Genomic DNA, 21,317 nt, shown 5'->3' with positions numbered 1-21,317 from the left:
GTGTAGCGTCTTGGAGACATTAGTCCCTGAAACGTAATTACTTGATCAGTCATCTTAACCAATTACCTTGTCGCAATTACAACACATGACGACTCAACCACAAAATCGGGCAGAAGCACACAAGTGTACTCATTCTAGACTCTTGGTATCATGTCATCGGCCGCCGACACAACCACCTCAAGACAAGAACTCATACCACTTGAATCCGTCTCTAATCACAACTAGAGACATATTACCAACTTCGACCCAATCGAATCAACTTCCGCCATCACTATAGGTTCACGTTCCGCTCACGCACCTATAACCTTAGGGCTTACCAACTTAGGGTCTCCTAGGTCATCCTAAACTCTCTCTTTACTTGCTCTTATTGCTCTGATACCACAAAGGCTGTCACGCCCCGCCCCGAAACCACTACCAATTTGGCACGGTTCGGCCGCAGCGGCGGGCCGCCGAACGGACAGCACCTCCCCTGTCCGCCCAAGGCTCAACAACAAGGATGTGTACAAGAATTTACCCAGGAAATTAAATTCTAAACATACACATTCACAAGGGCACAAACAGTGCCAACAATACAAAGAGCAAGTAATCCACAAGATAAAGCATGTGAAATAAAGAGAGTACCTTGCTAACTAATACATTAGTTCCATCATTTTTATTTACATCATGTTCTTTAAATGAGTACATTTTTCATCTCCAAAATACATAGCTCTCCAGATCCTCACCTACAATAAATCTCCCTCTCAATACATAGGTGACTAATGCAAAAAGTAAAGCTACTATACTATCACGGTCTCACTGGTCAGGTGCGATGCCCTTGCCGCGGTCCTCTCTCTGCAGCCCTGAACCTACCACTGGAAATAGAGTGGGGTGAGAACTATCTTCCATAGTTCCCAGTGGGCTCGGCCGCCGACTCTGCCGATCTCCCCACTAGGTCCAAGTGGGCACAAGTAACAACAGATAGATAGATAGATATGTATCTGAAAAATGTAAATGCGATAGTAGGAAAACTATACTACTATACCCATAATCATGAGTATGAATGCATGCATCATATAATAAAAGTTTGCTACCATGCTAACAAATTCGATCCATGTTCGAATGGAAATGTTCAATGACATTGTTAAACCTTTAACCTTTCAGTTACCCAATCTGTGGCGAGGCCCTTGGGCTCGCCCATGACTCACCTTTCAATCCCAATGTGGGGAGGGAGCTCCAAGTGCACCCAAGCCCGGGACCGTCTGCGGACCTCCATGTGGTCCGGACCTCCAAGTGGTCCTAGTCGCGCGACACTCCGGAGTACTCGACGACAATCCCCTCCATGTGGGGATTGGATGGCTATACCATCCCAAACGCAGACTGTGAGCTAGATCTATCCTCTCCAAGTGAGGATGCCCTACATCTAGGGTCAACAACTCAATCAAGTCCTCTCCAAGTGAGGATGCACTATAACTAGGGTCCACAACCCAATCAAATCCTCTCCAAGTGAGGATGCTCTACAACTAGAGTCAACATTTCTCGCGGGGTCATTTGTTCCCGACACTCATGCAATGCTATTTAGCTTTTCTAAATTCATTGTTCACAAGGTATTTTCTAAGGGATCCACCTATCCCTAGGTCCATCGACCTCTAGTGTCATTTACACTACATTAATGCCACTCGTCATTAATTAACATTTGGATGCCACTCGTTTGTTCTTTAACAATAACACTACTTTCTATGTCATCAACACCCCCATCGGGTTCATCTCTATCTTTCGCATCATAGGATCCACGTTCCGACCCAATCCTCACCTATCTAAGTTACCAAGCGTTCCAAGTACACTAGATTATCATTTAGAAAGCATAAGGACTGGTGCTACTATGCAATCCTACAATGCAACATAAAGAGATAAGATTAAATGCAATCTAAGACATAGAAAGGAGTTCGAAAGCTTCGGGATGGCACCCCCCCACCTTTTATCGATGTAGAGGCTTTAGAAACGCTCCTCGGCGAGCCTTACGACGAGGGCTCGGCCTTCTTGGTCCAAAAATAAGGCTAAATCGGCCGTATTTCGCCGATAGCTCCCAATCCACTAGCGGAATCGTGAAATCGACTTCGCCCCCACGTTTTGTGACCTAACAATAGGATTTCCAAGGCTTCAAATGAGATCAATCTCATGCTTTCACAAAAACCCCATTTTGGAGCCCTAGGTTTGCACCTATAGCAAACCATCCAATAAATCCCTATATTCTTGGGATTGATCTATTTAGAAGCAAGCTTAGGGTCCATTTGACCCATTCCAAGGCATAAAAACCCAAAACCCCAAGTTCTACAAGCTAGGGTTTGTAGCTTACCTCTTAAGCTACACCAATGGAGAGGAGAGAAAGAGAGGAAGATGCTCCAAGCCTTCTCTATCTTGTTCTCCTCCTCCTTCTTCTTCTTCTCCTCCTTCTTCTTCTTCTCTTTCTTCTTCTCCTTCTCTTTTGTTCTTTCTTTCCTAGAGAGAGAGAGAGGGAGCAAGAGAGAGTGTGAGAAAGAGAGAGAATGAGAGGCTGTGAGGGAAATAGAGGGCCCAGCCTACTCTAATAAAGGCCATTTTGCATTTAGACCCCTTAACTTTTCAACCATTGCACAGCCCTCACTGGGCAGTTTTCGCCCAGAGGGACCTGTCCCTGGTCGGGGAGACCGGTCTCCGAGAGCTCTCCCTGCAGTCTGGGGACTTTTCGCGTTCGGGAACCGGTCCTCACCTGAGGGACCGGTTCCTGGGAGACCGGTCTCTCCTAAGAGACCGGTTCCCGAACAGGGAACCTTCAGGACTTAGCCAAATTTTGGCTTTCTCCCGCGGGTGTCGCGCACGAGGACCGGTCCCCTCAACCAGGGACTGGTCGCATCGACCTCCCCCGCGACCATCAGCTACGAGGACCGGTCCTTCCCTCCAGGGACCGGTCCCCGAGAGCAAAAATCTGCTGAGTCCAGATTTTGCCTATTTGCTCTCGCAGACTCAACTCCAAAGCACTTTTTGTGTTTTGGACATCTCCAACTCCCACAAAAGGTACACTCTCGACAGTTAGTCGATCCTGGGCGAAGTACAATCCTCAGTTTTCGAGAATTCACTTCCTTACAATATAAGGGCTCCAAAGCACCACTAGCCCATATCAACTTGTTCCACTCCGCATTCCGCTCATTTCGACGGAACTCGGCACGATTTACGAGGGATGTGATATGTTACACAGACATAGTTGTCCTACAGATGGGTCTCAGGTGGGTGTAGCACAGAGTCTCCCCACTAGTGAGATTTGAGATGTGAGTCGGGGCAGCAACCTTCGAGTTAGCCATGAGATTGGATTATTGAGGCATAGTATCATGTTAGTAGAGGACACATGCTATGTAGTAGCTCATTTCTTTATTGTTGAGGCATAGTTGCATGTGTAGATTGCATACTATGTAGTAGCTCATACATTGGATTGTTGAGGCATAGTCGCATGTGTAGATTGCATACTGTGTAGTAGCTCATACATTGGATTGTTGAAGGCATAGTAGAATGTTGCAGATTATTTTATTATGTTGCATTTCAATTTCATATCTATCTATCTATCTATCGGCTTATGCCTTCTTAGACCTAGTGGGAAGATCGGTGGAGTCGGCAACCGAACCCACTGGAAACTATATTCATATAGTTTTCACCCCACTTTGTTGCAGGGCCTAGTGAGAGCGTACCGGCAGTTGATCGCGGTAAGGGCATAGCGCCCTAATTAGCTAGCGGCTTTCATTTTGCATTAGAGTACCCTCGTGTACATGAGTGATATGTATTGTATATTGGTGAGGGTGCTAGTTGGAGAGCCATTTTGTATTATGAGAAGAATATGTATTCATTTTGGTAGATGAAAAGAATGCAATCAAAATGTAAATGTTGAATGTGATGTAATAGCTAGAACTATCTCTCTTTATTTCACTTATACGTTACTTGTGATTCTTGCTCTTAATTGTATCGCACTTGTGGTGCTTCTTACACTTGCATGTATCATGTATGTTGAATGAGTTTTTTTTTTGGGCAACTCTTGTACATGATATTGTTGTTGTTTAGCCTTGGGCGGATAGGGGAGGTGCTGTCCGTCCGGCGTCTGTTCGACGTGCCCAGATCCGACCAAATTGGCGGGTCGCGGGGCGTGACACACAGCCTGGGAGGCGTGACCTCCTCAAACCACAACAGACGACGCGAGTATGATCATAGTCCTCCCGCCCGAGGACCGCGGGAATCCCACATCCCAAACCATCACAAGGCATGTAATGCTCAAAGTCGGCCTCATATGCATATGCTCAAGTCCTCCCGCCCGAGGACCTCAGGGAATCCCACATCCCAATCTATTAACTATACTATTTGACACTTTCTACAAATCCTATGTGGCATGCCTCTCTATTCTCTATTCCACGTGGCGACGAGTCCTCTCGCCCCACCTCTACGGCTGGCCCTTTCTCTCTCTTCCCTATTCTCCTACCCCCTTCTCTCTCTTCCTCCAGCCTCATACCCGAGCCTCTCTCTCCTCACTTCACCTCCACCTGGCATTCTCTCTCTTCCTTCCTAACCTATTTCTATCTCTTCCCCTCTCTCTCTCTCTCCCCTCCTATCTTTCTCTTCCTCTCTTAAGGTGGGCCCCTCTTTCTTTTCTCTCATACAGCTGGCCCCCTCTTTCTCTCTCTCCTCCTTTCCCTACCATCTTTCTCTCTCTCCTCCTCTCACTTTCTCTCTCTCTCTCTCTCNAGCTGGCCCCCTCTTTCTCTCTCTCCTCCTTTCCCTACCATCTTTCTCTCTCTCCTCCTCTCACTCTCTCTCTCTCTCCTCTCCTCTCTCTCTCTCCTCTCCTCTCTGTCTTAGCCCCCCATCTCTCCCTGATAAGCTACCTGACGGGCCCGCTGCGAGAGTCGACGGCGGTGGGCGGGGCCAACGAGAACGCGTGGTCGGGCGTCCGCTGCGGGAGTCGACGGCGGCGGGCGCGGCCAGCGAGAACGCGTGGTCGGGCGCCCGCTGCGGGAGTCGACGGCGGCGGGCGCGGCCAGCGAGAACGCGCGGTCGGGCGCCCGCTGCGGGAGTCGACGGCGGCGGGCGCGGCCAACGAGAACGCGTGGTCGGGCGCCGCGTCCACGCTCGCGCCCGTTGGCGTAGTCGTCGCCGACTTCTGGCTTGGCCGATACCGCATCGTCCTCTACTCCTCCTTCCTCTCCTTCCTGGTACGTTCACCCAGCCCACTAATTTCTTTTAACCCCGTTCTTTTTTTTAAATTAAATAATTAACTATTACTATTATTATTATTATTATTATTAATATATATGTGGTGTTAGCTGGCTATTGATTAAATAATTAGGATTAATTACAGTAGTCAGCAACGATGAACCATTTTTTAAAAAAAAAATAATTCTCTATCGTTTAATAGGTTCTTCCTCTTTCTAATCAGATTATTTCAAGGTTATGGTGGAGAGATGGTGGAGAATCACATCCAGAAATAGTTCCCTTGAGAGAGATAGAGGGAGAGAGGGAGGACAGTGAAGAGTAGAGGAATTTCTTCTTTTTCTTCTTCTTTTTTTAGTCTTCTCCTTCTCTTTTTCTTATTCTCTGTAACTTCCTCTTCTTCTTCTTCTTCTTCTTCTTCTTCTTCTCACTTTTGCCCTTTTTTTTCTAACTTCTTGCGTGCAATGGTGATGGTGGCTTGGGCGGTGCCGGCGGTGGCGGTTAATTTCGACCCTCTTTTATATATATCTCTCTCTCTCTCTCCATTTTAGGGTAGGTATTTTGAGCTTCTTAGATAAAATTTTCATTTTAGGTATATATTTTTTCCCTCTCCTTCTCTCTCTCACCCTTTAATTGCTCCTTATCTACAGATTAAATTTTGTTTCTGCAAAAAAAAAAGCTCCTTTTTTTAGAGTATTTTTCCCCTTTTCCAGGTTACCAATTTTGAATCATGCAATTTTACGGCAAATTTTAGGGTTTTGCCATTACAAATCTCTTGATCTGTGTGGAAGTTCTGATGTCACGCCCCGCCCCGAGTCCGCTACCTATTTGGCACGATTCGGGCGCGGCGAGCGGACCGCCGAACGGACAGCACCTCCTCTGTCCGCCCAAGGCTCAACCACTAGATTGTGTACAACAAGTTCCCAGGAACAACTTGGATACATACACAATCAACCAACCACAACAATTACGAGAGCACAACCAGTGCTTACCAAACAAGAGCAAGCAACACATGTAAGGCATACAAGTGATAAAAGAGAGATGTACTTAACTATTAACTCATTAACTTATACAATTATCCATTCTTTACATTTATACAAAATGTAGATACAATCCACTCAAAATCTCACCCTATACATCGTCTACTCTCAAAATAGGTACAGGGTGTAACTAATGCATAAAGGAAGTAGCCTCTACCAATGTCACTAGGGCGCTACGCCCTTGCCGCGATCCTCACCGGGGACGCTCGAGCTCGGACCTGCAATGTGGTGGAGTGAGAACTACGAATAGTTCCCAGTGGGTTCGGCCGCCGACTCCGCCGATCTCCCCACTAGGTCTTAAGCAGGCACAGATAGATATGCAGATAGATAGATACATAAACTGAAAGCAGTAACAGTAATAAACAACTATGATCTATCAATGCCTCAATCTAATGAAATGCATGCACAACTCATGGTAAGAATGCTGGCTGTCTCACTACCATGTTCAACAACAAGGTCACTCATCTGATTACCCAATCTCTCGGCGAACGCAATCTCTCGGCGAACGCAAGGCCCGCTCACAGTCTCACGTCTCTAAGTCTCATAGGAGAGGTGGCTAGCTATTCACCTACCCCGAGACCGCCTGCAGACACTACACTGGTCCAAGGGCACTACACTGGCCCCCTCGCGTGCCAAACTCCGGAGTGCACTACCTGTGAGGAGCTACTTCCACAGGTGCAGACAGGCTAAGTGAGCTCGATCCAATCTCATGAACTGGGAACACCCTAACCAACCAGGGGTGATAGCAACATAGTATCTCACTATACTAATGTCCTCATGCCGCTCTTGCACTACTTAATGCCACTCGTTCAATGTTTAAGATTAACTAGATGCCACTCGTTCTCTTGACAAGTTCTTGATACACTAGTTTCTAATACACTAGGTTCATATTCACATAAACATATTCATCATATATAGGGTGAACTATCTCATAATATTTAACTCATGCATACTAGGTTTTCATTCATGGTATCCACAACCTAAAACATCACTAGCATGCAAGGATATGCACAATCACATTTAACACCCTATAATGCTATATCGCAATATGTAAATGATCAATAATGATACTCAGACATAAAGAGCAGCCCGACTGCTTCGGGATGGCACTCCCCCACCTCGTGGTGATGCCGTGACTCTTCGATTGCGATTCGCCGATGTCTCGACGCCTCGTTGGCCTTCTAGGCGAGAACGAAGCTCCGAAGGTCTTCTTGGCGATAACTTCGCACCTACTCGACGGATCGACGAACTGTCTCCGCCTACACGTTCAGGGACCTAGCAATTAGGTTTGCGACCATTCAAATTAGATCAAAACCCTAGATTTGCCAAAATCCCAAATCGAAGCCCTAGATCTCGACATTGGAGAAATCCGCGGTGCGAGCTTCGATTTCGAGCTCGAACCTTCTCCCTAGCTTCAATAGGTTCCACTTGAACCAATTCCAAGCTATAAAACCCTAGCTTCCAAAATCCGCCATTAAAGGGTTTGAGGTTTACCTCAATACCAAGCTCCAAGCTTGAAGAGGGAGAGAAGAAGACGATCTTCTTCTTCTTCTTAGTCTTCTCCTTCTCTTTCTCCTTCTTTTCCTTCCTCTCCTTCTTCTTCTTCTCCTTCTCCTTCTTTTCCTTTCTAGAGAGAGAGAGGGAAAGAGTGTGAGAGAGGAAAAGGGCAACTGAGAGAGAGAGGGGTCCCATAGCCTCTCTTATAAGCCACTTTGCAAATAAACCCCTCAACTTTTCACTTCTTGAAACAGCCCTCCCTGGGCTATTTTCGCAGTGAGGGACCGGTCCCTGCTCGGGGAGACCGGTCCCCGAAAGCTACACAACAGGCAGAGGGGATTTCGTGTCACGCCCCGAGACCGATGCCAATTTGGCCCGACCCGAGCACGTCAAACAGACGCCGAACGGACAGAGTTTCCCCTGTCCGCCCAAGGCTCATCACATGTGCAAAATTCAAACAAGAATTGCACTAGCGGAAACATACACAAACGGCTTACACGAGGGTAAGCCGTAGCCATTAGTGAAAGATAGGAAAACTAAACTTCTACACAAGTACTATGATTCATATTAGATCATATACATTGCATCCATCTGTTACATTTAGGATTCTTTACATTTCATTACATAATTCCATCATTTCTTTCTTACATCACGTTTACCTCAAAATAAGCTTTACATTCTTTTCTTCACATTGCTAATCATCAAATACAAAAGATGACAAAAGCGTGTTTGCTAACAAAATGTACCCAACTTTGGTGGCCTCTTACTAAGGCGCGATACCTTTACCTCGGTCGCTCGCCGGCTCGCTCGGTCCCGGCTCTGTGGAAATAGTGGGGTGAGAACTACAACAAAGTTCCCAGTGGGTTCGGCCTCAACATCACCGACTTTCCCACTAGGTCTAACTCAGGCATAGTAAAAGAATAAGCTGTATATAACCAATCTATATACATGATGCTAATATGCCTGAACAATAAGAAGAAGTATGCTCACATTAAATAAATGCAGATTATGCAAATTCTTTAAATTCTGTTGACTTACTTTGTGCTTTGTGCTTTATTCTTTGCTCTTTGTTCTTTGTTCTTTGTTCTTTAATCATTAAGCTAACCGGGGGCTTCGCCACATTAACTTGCTTACACTATTAAGTCCTCATCGCAGAATCTCACCAGCTAGGACCGCCGTCGGTTTACTCCACCCGAGCTCATAACTCGAGCGCATCGCTCGAGGGGACACGCCTCGAGCACGGAACTCATAGCAAGCATGATCATATCCTTAATCAAATACTATAAGTTCAATCATTGACTTTACACAGCTCTAGTGTTCATTATATCACTTCATGTTGCAAACTCATGCAATCATTCTTTACATTTCTTTACTTTTGCTAACTCTAGTATTATATCTTTACATTCTTTACTTTTGGTACTCTAGCATTTTCACTTCTTTACTTCCCCAGTTGCGTTAACTTTAAGCATTATCATTTCAGCATTCTTTACATTAATTGCGTCTTTACTCACACTATCTTAGTGTCTCTTACTTTACATTTTCAAATGCACTCGATCTATGTCATGTGCCACTCTGTTCTTATTGCTCACTTTGTGTACTCACATTTTATCTCACACATCTAGGGTTCTACATTATTAGGTTCTCAACCATCTCATTATGCATTTGTGCTCACAATCATGCAATCATACATTATCATTACTTTACCTAAAATGCAATAACAATATATAGAACATATGCTCAAAGAGATGCACATTAGGCATAGAGAAATTTCAATGTTTTGAAAAGCCACACCACTTCGTAGGTCTCTTTAGTGCTCCGACATTTTTCTCGGGATTTTTAGATCCTTCTTCTTTACCTGCGGCAAAACGAAGCAACTTAGCCATTTTGCCCATAACTTTCATCCGGTTTTTCGTAACGTTAATGCAGCGCACCAACGCGTCGGAATACCCCCAATTAGTTCTAAAGGTCAATTGCACTTATAAACCCTCATGAGCAAAAGCCCAATTGTGTCCCTAGCTCCAATACACAATGTCAAACCTAGGGTTTGATCTCAAAGAGAAGCAAAAGTAGCTTCATTATACTCTAATTAGTCCATTAGAACCATTTTTAGGCTTTCCAAAACCCTAGATTAGATTTCACCATTAGAGGTGGTCCAAGCTTACCTCTATAGCAAATCTAGGTTTTGATCTCTTAAGAAGCAAAAGAAAGCTTCAAAACCCTTCAAATACTCCCTTAAAACCATTTCTAGGTTAATCCAAACCCTAGTTTGGAATTTAGCATGAGAAGGGGCAAGGCTTACCTTTAAACTTGCTCCTTTTCCAAGCTAGAGAAGGAGAGGAGAGGTTTTCTTCACTTCCTCTTCTTCTTCTCCTTTTTCTTTTCCTTCTTTTCCCTCCTTTCCTTGTCTTCTTCTTCTCCTTCTTTGTCTTCTAGAGAGAGAAAGAGGGATGAGAGGGAATGAGAGGGTAGAAATGAGAGAAATCTCTCATTTACCCTAATACATAGCCTATTGGGTTGCAAAATTGCAGCTAAACCCCTCAACTTTCACTTTAATACACTGCCCGAACTGGGCGGATCGCGCAGGCAGGGACCGGTCTCTCCTTCAGGGACCGGTTCCCGAACGTCGTCCCAGCGCAGCCAGAGCTACTGCGCGCAGTGCAACCGGTCTCTCCTTGTGGGACCGGTCTCCGGGGGACCGGTCTCTCAGACAGAGACCGGTTCCGGAGAGCTAACTCCTCAGGACTTAGCCGATTTTTCGGCTGTCTCACATCATACGCGTTCGGGGACCGGTCTCTCCCACCAGGGACCGGTCCCCGAGAGCTCAAAATCTGCAGTTTTGCAGAATTTGATTCTTTAGCTCTCGAAAACCTCCCATAACTCACTTTTACTCATTTTAATACCTTCGGACTTTCCGAAGTGTACCATCCTCGCACTTTGGTCAATTTGACTAAAGTTCGACATTTATTTTCCGAATTTTCGGTATATTACATTTCGCGTTCGGGAACCGGTCCTTGCCTGAGAGACCGGTCCCCGGGAGACCGGTCCTTGTCCGAGAGACCGGTTCCCGAGAGCAACACTTTCGGGACTTAGCCAAATTTCGGCTTCTCTCGCTGGGCCAACGTTCGGGAACCGGTCCCTGCCTGCCAGGGACCGGTCTCATCAGAGACCCCCGCAGCCCAGCCCGATGGAACCGGTCCCTCCCTGCCAGGGACCGGTCCCCGAGAGCATTTCTGCTCCAGTGCTGCTTTTGCACTGGTACTCTCGCGGACATTCCCTCAATGCACTTTATGCATTATGACCATCTTCGGACTCTCCGAAGCTCGCACGCTCGACAATCAGTCGATTCTTGACGAAGTCTAATCCTCGAGTTTCGAGAATTCACTTCCCTTACATCTGATCTTTTTGATGTTGCTAGCTAAAGATCTCAACTTTATGCTGTAGATCTGTTGTGTTTTATCTCCTCTTTCATGGGTTTTGAATTTTTTTTAAAATTTTTTGATGATTTGTGAAGTGCCCTTTAAATATTTTTGTTGAATAACTCTGCTTAAGTGTATTGTTCGGTTGATTTTTCTTTTTTTTTTCCCCCCAATTGTGATTTCAATGTAAAAAAAGGAATCTTTAGTTGTATTAGCTTCTATGAGCTCCATTTAGGGGAACAAAAGGTAAAATATTTGTTAGATTTAGGTTACTTTTGTTCTGAAGCTCTGTAAAAATATCTGAACTATTGTGTTGATGAGGTTTATAAGAAATAATACTTGCTAATCCTTTGGACTTGCATTTAATTTTTGGCACTGATGATGAAGTAGTATTTGTTATATTATGTTTTATGAGATTAAATATTTTTATTGAATAACTCTTCTAAAGTGTGTTGTTTGGTTGATTTTTTGTTTTCTTTTTCTTTTTCTTTCTTTCCCTTCTTTAAATATTTGTTATTTTATGTTTTATGAGATTAAATATTTTTATTGAATAACTCTGCTAAAGTGTGTTGTTTGGTTGATTTTTTGTTTTCTTTTTCTTTTTTTTCCCAATTGTGATTCCAATGTTAAAAAAGGATCTTTACTTTGGGGGTGGCGTCAGCGGCGAACATGCGCGGCGTTTGAGTTCAAGATTAATTAGGCTCAATCTCTTCTTATTAATTATCCTCCTCCTTTGAAGAAAGAGAAGAGTAGAGTAAACAAATATTTCTAATTCTAATTTTAGTCATAATAATATATTAAGTGTAAAATATATTATCAGCTTAGCTCCGGTCTTAACACCCCTACGGAAGCTGTGCAGCCTTTCCTCGGGTTCGTAGAGTCGGGTTTCCCGTTTACCCACAACGGAGGTGCTGCCCCCACCAACCAAAGCAGGCAGGCGGCCACGGTTCATAACGCACTCTTAGCACAACAGATCCACTTTGAAGTTGACTTACAGTTTCTGAAGTTAGAAATGCATTATACTTTAATGTGAAATAATAATAATAATAATATTTTTACCTTTTTTCTCAATTTTTTCAATAAAGTATTTGAGAGCTATTTCATCCTAAAAAAAATAAAATTTTTACTCTAAAAATTTTATGATTCGAGAATTTTTTATTTGGGAACTATTTTTTTTTGTTCGATTATTTTTCTATTTGACAATTATGTAACACTTCAAAATTTTAATTTCAATTTAAATATTTTTTCTAAAAATAATTATTTTGTTCGGTTTTACGTCCAACCAAATATGATTATATTTTTTCACATATTTAATTTTATTTCTATTTATTATTTGTCTGAAAATATTAAATTTATATTATAATAAATATTACAATTTTATATTGAAATATAAAATTTTATTATTTTGTGATATCTACCCGCTGCGAAGCGCGGGATGCTTCACTAGTTCTCATAATGCCATAAGTTCACAATTCTCATAAGTGAGAATATGCTACATATGCAATAATTTCCAATTATCATAATATGTCCACATACACATGCCCTCTAACATCTCATGCACATATCTAGCATATTCTCAGAATATGTCCACATACATATGTCCAAGTACTATAAGTCCACATATCTGGTTCACATGAATCTAACATATTCTCACAATATGTCAACATGCATATGTCCTCTAGCATCTCATGCATACACATATATACATCTATCTCAACATCATGCAAATAATGCACCTACAAGTATCATGCAACATGGTCATCATCCCTCACTCTAAGCATAAATTTACCAAGAACTCATAGGCTTCCCACATAACTTAATGCATGACGATATATGATCAATATAACTAAAACTTAGACATAGAATGAAATTCGGCTAATTCGGATAGCACCCCCCACCTCGTGTCGTCGTCACGAAGCGGGAAGCCAAGCAACGCGATTTATGGTCATCTATTTCTCCGATTGCGGCAAACGAAGCAAAAATGACAATTTCTTCCAATTGACCACCGCCGGCTCAACGTAAACTCAATCCAAGTGATCCTCCGTCAGTTTTACCTTCAATTGCGGAAACATAGGATCAATTGAGATCAAAACCCACTAACCACAAAACCCTCTTTTGGAACCCTAAAAACCCGCATAAAATCCAAATCCCATGATAATTTATGCAATAACATAGATTAGAATCATCTAGGGTTCCAGTAAAACTCATTTCTAAGGGATTTATACAAAACTCTAACCATAAACCTTGAAATATCACAAGGCTTACCTCAAACTCAAGCTCTCTTCATGGCCAAGGGTGTAGAAGGAGGTAGCTTCACCTCCAAGCAAACTCCTCTCCACTATACTCCACCTTTTGGAGCAAACCCTAGAGAGAGAGGGGGGTTTAGAGAGAGAGAGAGAGAGAGAGAGAGAGAGAGAGAAACTCTCTCTTATGTGAGGGTGTGAGGGGAAATAAGGGAAAAACAACATGATACCTTCATATAAGGCTTCCCACTTGCACATTTTCACCCTAGCCCCTCACACAACAAGGTTTGACAAAACCCACGTTTTCACGTGTACGGGATCTAGACCCTACAAGCAGGGTTCGGACCCCAAGAGCAATTCCAATACAAAAATTTTGGAAATTCTCCATCTTGCTCTCCAAGGTCCCTTGCACCCTTATAAAGTATTCCGAAGCATTCGGACATTCAACGGACCTCTCTAAAGCGTCCATTACCATAGTTCGGTCAATTTGACTGAAGTTCGGTTTAGCGCACCGAGGATTCGGTACACTACAACTCGGCTATTGTCTATTAAGTGGACAACTTTACAAAAAAAGAACCGAGGAGGTGTTGATGAAATGCCTAGGACCTGAGGAAGACTTATTAGTCATGGGCGAAGTCTATGAAGGCTTATGTGGAGCACATTTAGCTAGGAAGAGATTAAGGTGAACCATTCGGCACTAAGGTTATTATTGGCCAACTATGTATGAAGATTGTATAAAATATGCTAGGGGGTGCCAGGACTGTCAATTCCATAGCTCTATACAGAGAGTTCCAGCTTCTGAAATGTATGCAATTATCAAACCTTGGCCTTTTCGAGAGTGGGCCATGGATTTAATTGGAGAAATTTAGTCGAACTCTTCGGCTGGACACAAATTTCTGATAGTGGCAGTGGATTATTTTACCAAATGAGCGAGACCTACTGTAAGGTACCGGACTTCTAAAATCATGAGGTTACGGTGTCCATTTGGTTGGAGAGCCATTTGAATGGTTCCGGTAAGGTTGCGGTGTAATGTAATATACCGGATTTAAATATAAAAATAGAAATAAATAAAAATAGTTTGAGATTACTATTTTTATTGAATTAGAGAAGTGAAATATAAGTGGGAATGACCTGTGCTGAAATCGGAATTAAAACAGAAGATTTAGAATTTTCTGTTGGAAAGGGGCAGATAAATAGCAGAAAATGCACAGTCTCAGAAAATTATGAAAATTGGCAGAGAGAAGTCAGAAATATTTTTATGAGGCTAGATTTTAAGGTTTCATATTTTCGACACCGTTGAGTGAGAAATAAAATCCGAAAGCTATCTGATAAAGATTGCAGTTCGTACAGTTTTCAGTGACACAACGAGGTCGAAACTGAAACAGTGATCGTCAGCTGTTTAAGTTGCTAAGTAAACACCGAACATGACTGTCAGTTTGAGCGTCAAACGACATTCAGGGAGCTCCGGCGAGAAGTTATCAATTTTTAGTTGCCTAGATGATATTGAGGTGGTATTATTAAGAGACTTGATGCTTCTTCATCTCCTTCGGCCGCACACCACACACGCACACGCCACACAACACACGCATGGAAAGAGGGAGAAAGAGAAGCCTCCATTTTCTCTCTCTAAATCTCTCCCAAATGGAATGGATTGTGGAGAAGTAAGTTGGAGTTGATCTTCATCAATTTCATCTTCTTCCTCTCATTGGAGCATGCTTGAAGGTAAGCTTTAAGAGCTTTAATGAGCATTTCTCTATTGCTTGGGTTTTAAGCTCTAGAAATGATATTAGTAGCTTTCCTAGATGCTAAGTATGATGATTTATGCTTAGATCCTAAGTTCTAATCGTGGATTTTTACCTATTGAAACCTAGAGCCTCTCAAAATGAGGGCTTTAATGGTAGATCTCTAAAGATAGGTCTAAATGCTTTGGAAATGATTTTAGTTGGAACCCATTGATGCCTAATAGATGCGTATGCTTGAATCATAGAGCAATTTAATGATTTCTTGCATAGTTATAAACCTAGGCTCAAAATTGCTAAATTTCAAAGTATGTGGGTTTGATCTCTTTTAACCTCTGTTTACCTATATGTTAGGTCTAGAACGCGTTGGAAGCGACGGTTCGGCGATTCGTCGAGCCGGTACAAAGTTATTAAAGAAACGGACGTTAGCTTCGTTTCCGCCTGGAGGCGCACGGCGGACGTCGTAAAATCTCCGAAAACGGATTTGAGCATCGTACAAGAAACCGAAGACCTTTATATTTCGGATTACGGATCGGAGAGTCGTTTGGTGGTCGCGCGCGGATTGGGTCGAGACCCGACGGCGTGCGCCGCGGGAGGCCGATTGCACGTGACGACAAGCAATCGAACGCTGTAAAAGGTGGGGAGTGCCATCCCGAAGTCATCGGCTTCTTCTATGTCTTAGTGCTTATCCGTTCACATGTAGCATATTGTATGTTGCTATGCATTATAGAATGACAATACATGCATTCCTAATCCTTATATGATATTTTATGATCAATATAGTACTATGATATGGATATTATGATGTAATGGACATAAGGATTATAAATGACAATTGGTAAACTATGATGCTAAATGAAGAGAATAGACATAGTGTATGTGTTTAAAGACATTAGTTTACAATGGCAATTGAACTTATTGTGCTAAAAACACATATGACTTGAACTAGTAATGGATTTTGTTGTTGTACTAGAAAACTCTAGTTAACATTGATCAAGTTGCATATTGGGATATTGCATTATAGGTACTAGTTGGCAATTGTTAATGTCATGGCATCTATGAGAGATGTAGTGTTACTTGATTAATACTTGTACCTAGTATGCATGAGATTGGGACTTAGTGTGGTGAAACCCTATAAGGGCATGATTAATGTAGATTAAACCTTAGTTGAGTACATTAATCGATCAAGTTGCATATCGTATTTATTGCATTTAGATGCTAAATGATTGTGGTCATTGCTCATATTTGCATGCTAGTAGCTATACATCTTGATGATTGATCCATGATCTAGTATGCATGATGATTATATGATGAAAACTTTATGATAAAGACCTAGACCCTATGTGAGGTGATTAATGCTTATGTTGCTAAAGAACTAGTATGATGTAACTAGTGTTGAAATGAGTCTAAATGTCGAGTGGCATCTAGTTTAGAAAACTATGATGAGTGGCATATGATTGTTGATAACCTTGACATGAGAACCTTAGTGTAGTTGAAACACTATGAGATTGGGTACAAGAACACCTTGATTCCATGATGAGATTACCCTTAGAGGGTAGGTTGCTGTTGCTCGTGAGATGATCACGCTCACATTGCCTGTCTGCGCTTGGTGGGGTCGCTCCCCTCAGGTTGTGCGCTCCGGAGTTTGGTCACTAGAGAGGCAGCCCTGCTTGCTGCTCGGATAGCCGCTTGTTATCCGCAGGCGTACTCGGGGATCGACCAGCTAGGCATCTCTAGGAGATTGATATGTGAGCCTTGCTTGTGAACCTTGTGTTCACCACGAGATTTGGTTACCTATTGAGTCATACTCATTATTGTTGTTCATGATAGCTTGCTTCCATAGTTGTTGTTGTTGTTCATAGTAGCTTACTAGTGTTCATAGTAGCTTACTTATTGCTCATGCCTTCATGATATACTATTCCTTCACCTATGAGATTTGAGTACCTATTGAGTCATACTCATTATTGTTGTTCATGATAGCTTGCTTTCATAGTTGTTGCTGTTGTTCACCTATGAGATTTGAGTGGAGTAGCCCTGTACTTAGTAGGTCGAGATGTGAGTCGGGCAAAGTGCGGGGTAGCCTTTGTCTAGGACCTTGAGATGTGAGTCGGGCGAGGGGCGGGGTAGCTCTTTGCCTGGGACTCACGAGATTGGGTCAGACCTTTGAGATATGAGTCGAGTGAGACAAGAGTGAGGTAGCTCTTCACCTACTAGATTTGAGATCTTAGGCAAGTTAGCCTAGCGGATTGGGTAATAACATGAATAGCATAAGAGTATTGCATTCATACCTTGATTAGACATAGTGCATTGCATAACTATGTTGTTGTTGTATTTATTTCACTGTTGAGGCATATTAGCATGATAGTAGATTGTTGCTAGATGATGTTCCATGCATACTTTGCATTTGATGGCATAATAGATATAGTAGTAGTATTTCCATATATCTTCCTATCTATCTATCTGTGCCAGGTTGGACCTAGTGGGAAGATCGGCGGAGTCGGCGGCCGAACCCACTGGGAACTATATTTATATAGTTCTCACCCCGTGTGGTTTTGGGGTACAGGTACACACGAGAGCGGATCGGCAGAGGATCTCGTTATGGGCTTAGCGCCCTAGTGCTATTTGATAGTTTACTTTCCTATGTTGCATTAGAGTTACCCTATACATGTATTGAGAGTAGATGATGTATAGGATGTGAGGTATTTTGAGATAAATGTAAACTAATGTTTATCTTTTGAAGAATGTAAGCTTATATTCATAGTTTGGAAAAGAATGCAAGTTGTAATTAAATGTATCGAGCTGAATGGTTGTAATAGAATAGTTAAGTATCTCTCTTTTGTTTCACTTGTATGTCTTCTACTTGTGACGCTTGCTCTTGTAATGTTCAGCACTGTTTGTGCTCTCGCTGTTGTTGCATGATCATGTATGTATTCAAGTTGATTTCCTGGCGACTTGTTGTACATGATCTCGTTGTTTAGCCTTGGGCGGACAGGGGAGACTCTGTCCGTTCGGCGGTCCGCCCGCCGCGCCCGAACCGTGCCAAATTGGTAGCGGCCTCGGGGCGCGGGGCGTGACACCTACAAGACTGGTCACTCAGGAAGGTATCATAGACTTTGCGGAAGACTCCATCATTCACTATTTCAAAATCATCGAAATGATTACAACCGATCAAGAAATGATGTTCACATCTCACGGTTTGTAGAATCAAGAAAAATCAAGTTGCTTCATTCTTCTCCTTATTACGGTCAGGCCAATAGACAGGCCGAGGTAGTGAATAAAGTTATTATAAATCTTATGAAACGGCACATTGGAAAACATCCAAGGAAGTGGAGCGAGAAGCTCTCAGAGGTGTTGTGGGAGTGCTGAAACACTGTCAAAACAGCGACAAGGTTTACACCATTTCGATTGGTCTATGGTCACAAAGCTATAGTACCTACCGAAATCATGATTCCTTCTTTAAGAGTCGAAGGACAAAAAGAGTTGATGGCAAAAGAATATGAAATTTTAATGAAGGAGAAGTTAGATGAAAGTAAATGAAGTTCGACTGTTAGCGCTTGATCATTTTGCAAGTTTATCAGAGCTGAGTAAACAATGCATATAATAAAACAATTAAGGCTAAGTCTTTTTCTGTTGGAGATTTGGTCTTAAGGTTAATACTTCCAATCGGTCGGAAAGACCGAGTGAATGGGAAATTGTCTCCAAATTGGGAAAGACCATTCCAGATATATAAAGTTATAAGAGGCAATGCATATTTCGGAAAGATATTAGGCGGGTCAGAAAATGACAGGCCAATCAATGGAAAATATTTACAAAAGTACTACCCATCCATATGGGAAAATGAATAAAATTCAAAACAAGATAAGTACAAAATGTTAAAATATATTACAGCCAATTTGAGAATGGAAAACCAAGGAAAATCAAAGTATTAAGTCTTTAAGTTGAATCCATTCAGTTTCCAGATTAGATTGAGCAAGATCGGCTGCTCACTTTCTCTGCTTCATCATAGGGTGGAGTTTGTAAAGGTGGGAGAGTTGGTCGCGTAGCGACACCCCTTCATCTTTTTTGGCCTTTAGTTAAGCCTACACAATGGCACATTGCTCGGATATCTAGGCCAAGACTGTTTCAGTTGCAGCAAGTTCTTCTTTAAGATTGATAATGCGTTGCTGAAGCGCCGATTCTTAATCTCTTAGAGAAATGTCTTGATTACTCAGGGTGGAGATTGGAGCTGTTACTTCAGGGATTTTCATCTTGAAATGACCGACTCGTGAGAAGTGATGATATAAAGCTAAATAGTCGGCAGAAAATGTCTGTTGTCGTATTAAGAAGGAATAAAACTGAGAAGATAAACTCTCTGCAAAACACTTACCTGCTGAGGAGAGATCAGGCTGATCGAGGAGATCTAGGAGTGCTCCAAGCCAATCACATTGCTCCAAGTTTCAAGCCAAAGTCGGAAGACCACTACTGTATAATCTTAAACATTCGTCAAACTTCTATTGAGTTTCAGCCGAAGTAATGGTGGGAAAATCTTCCTCCTCATGAGATTTTGGGTTGGAAGTGGTCAAGTTTTGAAGAGAAATGGCCAATAGATCTGTCGACTCGGATGCTTGCATAAGAGCCGAAGTGGAAGCTTCGATTGAGGGTTTGACAAGAAAAGTCTACACCCATTTCTTCTATAACCTCTTCTTTTTTCTTTCTATCTTCCTCTTCTTCTCTTTCTTTTTCTCAACTATGTTCTTCTTCTCTTTCTTTCCTTTTATTTTCCTCCTCCTCTTTCTTTTTTTCGATAGATATAGCATAGTTTAACTACGCTACGTTTTATAGTGTATCCAAATAGGTCCTTAGCTAGTTTGATTAAGTTTTGTGTTGCGCCACCAAGACATACAGGAAGAATATAGCGACCAAATTCAGAACAGCAGCCATGTAACTTAAATTAAAAAATATTACTGGCTAAAAATTATGATTTCAATCGTTGCATTTTATGCACAGGTCGCGTCGGAAATCACGCAAATCTTGTGTTTTCGCAAATCCCCTGTAGCTATTTAAACCCACATGAATGTTCTAACATTTGGACATTGTTACTGATGCAAGCGGTGGTCCTAGGTGGGTTTGGGGCTGGGGTTCACGTTTACTTATTATTCTTCAGACCATTTTAGCTTTGGTCACTTAATTCAGTATCTATTCTTTTACTCGATGAATTGCTTGCCGGATTTCATGTTATGGAAGCATTTCAAGTTTCCTTGAAAAGGTTTTAGTTTAGAACGTCAAGAACCAATCCCCACCAAGGAAGCCCCAAGAAGATAGCTTTTGATCACGTAATATTAATGTTGCTAATTTCATGCTGCAACCACCTAATTTCTGCCGACCATAAAAACAAAGATCAGCAAACAAACATTTGGTGGCATTTTTAACTTCAAATATTTCCTTTCAGTGTAACTCAGTTTGGATAGTTGTCTATCTTATTTATCATAGGTACCGTACCGTGGATCTTCCAATCACTACGCATTCCTTAGAAAAAGAACCGCAGCATCGCCCTGATCCATTTCCATTGGATATTTGAACCTACTACTACATGGGGAACATCTACTCAGCTGAATTTTTGGATCGAACTACCTTAGAATTGCTGCTCCTCCCGCTTATAGTCATGAGGAATTCATGCTAAGCACACTTAAAAATGCTTTCTCAAGAAGAAAACACAAAAGAGTAGCGGGCGTGATGTTAACATAAATTTTCAATCATAACTTTATTTACAGGCGGTAGTAGCAGAACACCCAAATCTCACATATCATGCTTTCCAGTATTGCAGTTACATGTCTTCGCACAACAAACTCCATACCACACGTGCATATATTATTATATATTAGAAAGCTTAAAAGCTCCTGAAACCAGGTATGCTGGTCCATTGCAGCTGCAGTTCAACTTCGCCACATTCTACATTTCTCAGCCTGAGAGCGAGATCTTGAATGACCTTTCCCTCGGAAAAATATATGGCACTTTCCTCAGCCAAGCAGTTCTGCCTGTTCGGAACAACCTTCTTTACGATGGTACCATTCGGAATGCCTTGCAAATTCATCTTCACAGCCTCAACAAACGGGCGGATGTCAAACTCTGCATTGCCCATCGGATCATCATTGCTGAAAGTGTCCTTGTCAAACACTTCCTGAAAGTTCAGCCCACGTTAAT

General features: G+C 42.4%; 2 protein-coding genes and 1 long non-coding RNA gene across 3 annotated transcripts in view; 2 read left to right on the top strand and 1 right to left on the bottom strand.

Moving 5' to 3' along the window:
* Positions 1-5,495, top strand: part of LOC109725258 — a 31,102-nt gene extending 25,607 nt beyond the window's left edge. Inside the window, exons 2-3 of the mRNA XM_020254366.1 lie at positions 4,740-5,204; positions 5,439-5,495. Coding sequence (XP_020109955.1) covers positions 4,740-5,204; positions 5,439-5,480 — 507 coding nt within the window. The 3' untranslated portion in view covers positions 5,481-5,495. The remainder of the gene's footprint in view (positions 1-4,739; positions 5,205-5,438) is intronic.
* LOC109724663 lies at positions 15,626-17,981 on the top strand. Its single transcript, XR_002220017.1, has 2 exons — positions 15,626-15,774; positions 17,701-17,981. It is a non-coding gene; the product is annotated as an uncharacterized LOC109724663 (long non-coding RNA).
* The window catches only part of LOC109725083 (GTPase activating protein 1-like), a 30,443-nt gene continuing 29,950 nt past the window's right edge, over positions 20,825-21,317 (bottom strand). Inside the window, exon 3 of the mRNA XM_020254145.1 lies at positions 20,825-21,294. Coding sequence (XP_020109734.1) covers positions 21,004-21,294 — 291 coding nt within the window. The 3' untranslated portion in view covers positions 20,825-21,003. The remainder of the gene's footprint in view (positions 21,295-21,317) is intronic.

This window comes from Ananas comosus, linkage group 19 (genome assembly GCF_001540865.1).
Source record: "Ananas comosus cultivar F153 linkage group 19, ASM154086v1, whole genome shotgun sequence".
In the NCBI taxonomy this organism is placed as follows: Eukaryota; Viridiplantae; Streptophyta; class Magnoliopsida; order Poales; family Bromeliaceae; genus Ananas; species Ananas comosus.
The sequence above is the reverse complement of the archived record's forward strand: the minus strand, read 5'-3'. Positions and strand labels throughout refer to the sequence as shown.